The sequence below is a fragment of the Scleropages formosus genome, chromosome 14 (assembly GCF_900964775.1).
Source record: "Scleropages formosus chromosome 14, fSclFor1.1, whole genome shotgun sequence".
NCBI lineage: Eukaryota > Metazoa > Chordata > Actinopteri > Osteoglossiformes > Osteoglossidae > Scleropages > Scleropages formosus.
Window position 1 is genome coordinate 24,118,661 of NC_041819.1, and position 3,649 is coordinate 24,122,309.

At 41.2% G+C, this 3,649-nt stretch overlaps 1 protein-coding gene across 1 annotated transcript; it reads left to right on the forward strand.

The window, feature by feature from the left end:
- Positions 1-347: 347 nt before the first annotated feature.
- LOC108928959 (uncharacterized) lies at positions 348-2,737 on the forward strand. Its single transcript, XM_018743175.2, has 3 exons — positions 348-473; positions 554-606; positions 729-2,737. The coding sequence occupies exons 1-3, from the start codon at positions 448-450 to the stop codon at positions 2,519-2,521; spliced, it is 1,872 nt and encodes a 623-aa protein (XP_018598691.2). The 5' UTR covers positions 348-447; the 3' UTR covers positions 2,522-2,737.
- Positions 2,738-3,649: the final 912 nt, after the last annotated feature.

The following is a 3,649-nucleotide window of genomic DNA, read 5'->3' on the forward strand; positions in this document are numbered from 1 at the left end:
AAGTTTCTTTGGAGAAATGTGTCTATGAATAAATGTAATGTTTAGTTTTAATGTACTATATACTATAATTTGTATGTCCTGAAGTTCATCTTAATACTGAAACTTAAATGTTTTACTGATTTTGGCTTTCTAACAAAATGACTTGTAAAATAAAATATTTTTTTAAAGTAACAAGACTGTACTGTGCAGTGTCTTTTTGGAAGACAGATCATTAAAAAAAGAAAGAAAACATGGAAAAAAATCAATGTTTATAACAAATAGGACTGCTGGCCAATGGAGACACTTAATGAATGACAGCTGTTCATCTTTAATGAGATGAACATAAGACTAAAGGCAGCAGGTCTGTAGGGAAAAAGGTCTTCTGAGCACCAGTAGTCAGTCTGTGTAGGAAGAAGGAAATTAGCTGTAACTGGTTCCTACTGGAGGAGTTCTGGTTTGCTGCACTCAATGATGACCTCTGGGTTTTACCTAAAGTAAGTATTTGACTGGCATTGTAGCTTGCATAAATTTCTGTAGATGGCCTGTTAATGGTGTTTACTTATTTTCTCCCTAGATTGCTGTGGTGTATCTTGTTAATATGTTCTTTGTTTGGTGAAGGTGAACAAGGTATGAATTTTAAGCTTTCTGTATTCAATGTTTCTCTATTCTAAAGACAGTTTTATTGTGTCATTCTTAAGTATCTGCCAAACTTCTTGACTGTCTAGATGTCACTCATTTTGCTTCTCCAGCTCCCAGCTTTGGTGCTTCTCAGAGCTCTACCCTCAATTATGAAGATGATTATAGAAGATTGCCAAGGGGACCTTTGCTCTGGAATGAAGCCAGTGTTGTTCCTTCTTGGGATGCTGACAGCTCTGAGGACAGTAATGTTTTAGCTGATGTATCTGATACATTTCAGAGAAATTCTTCTAGTAATGATAGCTTAGCCACTGGTAAAGCTGCCTCTACTAGTCTCTGGGGCTCATTCTTGCTTGGCTTTAGTAATAGCTCTGCCAATGTTAAGCCTTCCCAGAACTCCTCTTATGTGAATAGGACATCTTATCTTGAACAGGCAGTTAGTTCCTCAGGAGGTGAATCTCACCACCAGAGTCTAAGCCCTCGAGTTGGAGCTGGTTCTCTTCTAGATGCAGTCTTTCAGATTGGCCGAAAGCTATCTCAGGCTAGCTTGATTCCTCTCCAGAATGTAATGTACTCTCTTGGCTATAGTTATAGGTCAGATGGCTCATTCCCAGGTAATCATGACCCAAGACCGCAGGGTGTCTTGGCATCAACTCAGATGACTAGATTTGCTCAGGGCTCCTATACTTCTGGAATGCATGACATCTCTACTACAACTCAGGTGATTCCACAGTCTGGCTCTGTTCCAGGCCAGACCTTAAACCAGAGTGGTTCATCTCTTGCCCAGGCTGCAGATTCACAGGCTGGCTATCCATACATTAATTTGAACTCTACTACTAATCAAATAGGTCCAAATGCTGGTTCTGTTCCCTTGCAACATAACAAGTCACAGGTGGGCTTCAGCTCTGCTCAAGGGTTGTGGTATCCTTCCAGTAAAGACCCTGTTCATCCAGGGATCAAAGGAGTTACTTCTGGTAACTATGCTACTGTACAATGGGTAGCTTCCGAGACTGGGTTTCCTGTGTCTCAAGCTAGAGGCACTGTAATGAGTTCAGCTCCTGTTCAGAGTCAAGGTTCCCAGCTTGGCTACCCCCACGTGAGTTTTGCCCCTGCTCAGACTATTTCAATCAGTGGCTTGAGTCCTTCCCAACCTAGTAGCTCACAAGTAGTTTCTGGCCCTGCTAATGGGTTGCTGTATCCCCCTGGCTTCACATATGATCAGGGTGCAGTTTCTTCAGGTGCTCAGAGCAGCTATGATACCTATTCAGTATCTTCCCAGAGTGGTGGTGCTGTTCCTAATTGGGCTGTAACCACTTTTCCTGGCCTGACAATGGTTCCACAGGCTGACTTTATGACCGGTTTGGTCACAATGCCCCAAGCTGGTTTTATTCCTGGCGTGTCCCACTGGGATCCTATGGGTTGCAGTTCTGGCTGGGATGTTGGTTATCGCCACCTCCAGGTTAATTCTGCCTTGGCTCAGCTAGCTGGTCCTGTAGCTGCTTATGGTCCTTCTCGCACCACTGAATTTCAGGTGGTTTCTGCTCCTGCCCATACAATTGTTAGTGCTATTCCAGTCAATACCATGGTGAATAGCAGACCCCAGTCTCGTGCTAGTGCAGCTCTAGGCCAGACTGTGGTGCCCTATGGAATTCGTCATCTTGCCCACACAGTAAGTGGTTCTGCTCAGGTGGTACAAGAGCCATCCAATTTTAATTGGCAACATACTGTTTCACCAGTCCCTTTGGTTTCTGGAGCTAGCAACTATAGGGGACTCTACAGTCCTGGCCAGCCTCTGGGCTCCTGGGCTGTTACTCCTCATCTTATGAGAGTCCCAGGTGATCTATGCTTATGTCTGAAGGATTTCAGAGTTTCATCCAGTCTCCTGTTGCTGATATCAGTATCTTGACCTACTATGTTAAAGAGGGAACATTCAGAATGAGATCTAGAACCCAGTGCCTTAGTTGCAAAATGGATTGTAAAGCACTGTAGCTGTAATTCCTCAGTAAGGAGTCACTTGCCCTGTTTGTTCAGAAAAGCAGGTGTAATTACACGTATGAGCAACTTCCAATTAAAATGTGGAAAAGTTCCAGGACAACACTAATGAATTGGATTTTAAATAAATGTGTGACATGTTGCATGGGTCTTCTTCCTCTGCCTGCCATAGTTAAACTCCACACTTCTTTGGGGTGTGACTGTCCCCTACTATGGGGTTGACTGTAAGAAGAGATTCAAGAATTCATTGAACTGAATGTAGTCTTTCCACAACTTAGTTCCTAATTGCCTGTTTGCTACTAATATTTCAATAAACATTAAATGTAAGTCAACAGACAATTCCTCGACCTAAGGAAAAGCATGCTGTGGGGTGTGTAAAGGCCCTCTAATTCAGAGGAATAGGTATATAAGCACTAGACATGTTGTATAATTGAAGAAATACAATAAATGAGTCTCATATGCTCTTCTTAACTTCAAAATATTTTGATGCTGTAAACCTCTTCAAAACACCTAAGTTTAAACAGGCCCCACTATATTTACCATAAGTGACTAGTCAATGGCCCAAAGGCATTTTCTGTAAGGGTGGAAAAAGACACCACTCTTGTCTGTGGTAACAAATATGGACATGATCACTATTTACCTGTACACTGGCTCTGTCATAAGTCAGACATTTCTTCCTTTCCCTGCTAAATGTTTGTTTCCTCATCTAGTCAATGTCAAATTCACCAAAACTGAACTGGCTCAGTATAGTTGTTTCCTTTCCACACTGTTCACAACTAGTTGTGAGTGTTGCTGATGTATAAAAAAAAAAATAGAAATTCATTTACATGGATGGCATCAAATAAGTTTGTGGAGCAAAAATTTTTATTTTGGTTATTTTAAATTACTTTTAATGAATCACTGAATGCAAATGAGTAAAATGTGTAGGCATGTTTTAATTTTAATTGCATTGTAACTATTCAACATCTTTACAGAACCTAAGCTGTAAATACAGGATAGGGGTGGTGTTTATACAACATTGCCCTTAATTTAAGGTAATTAA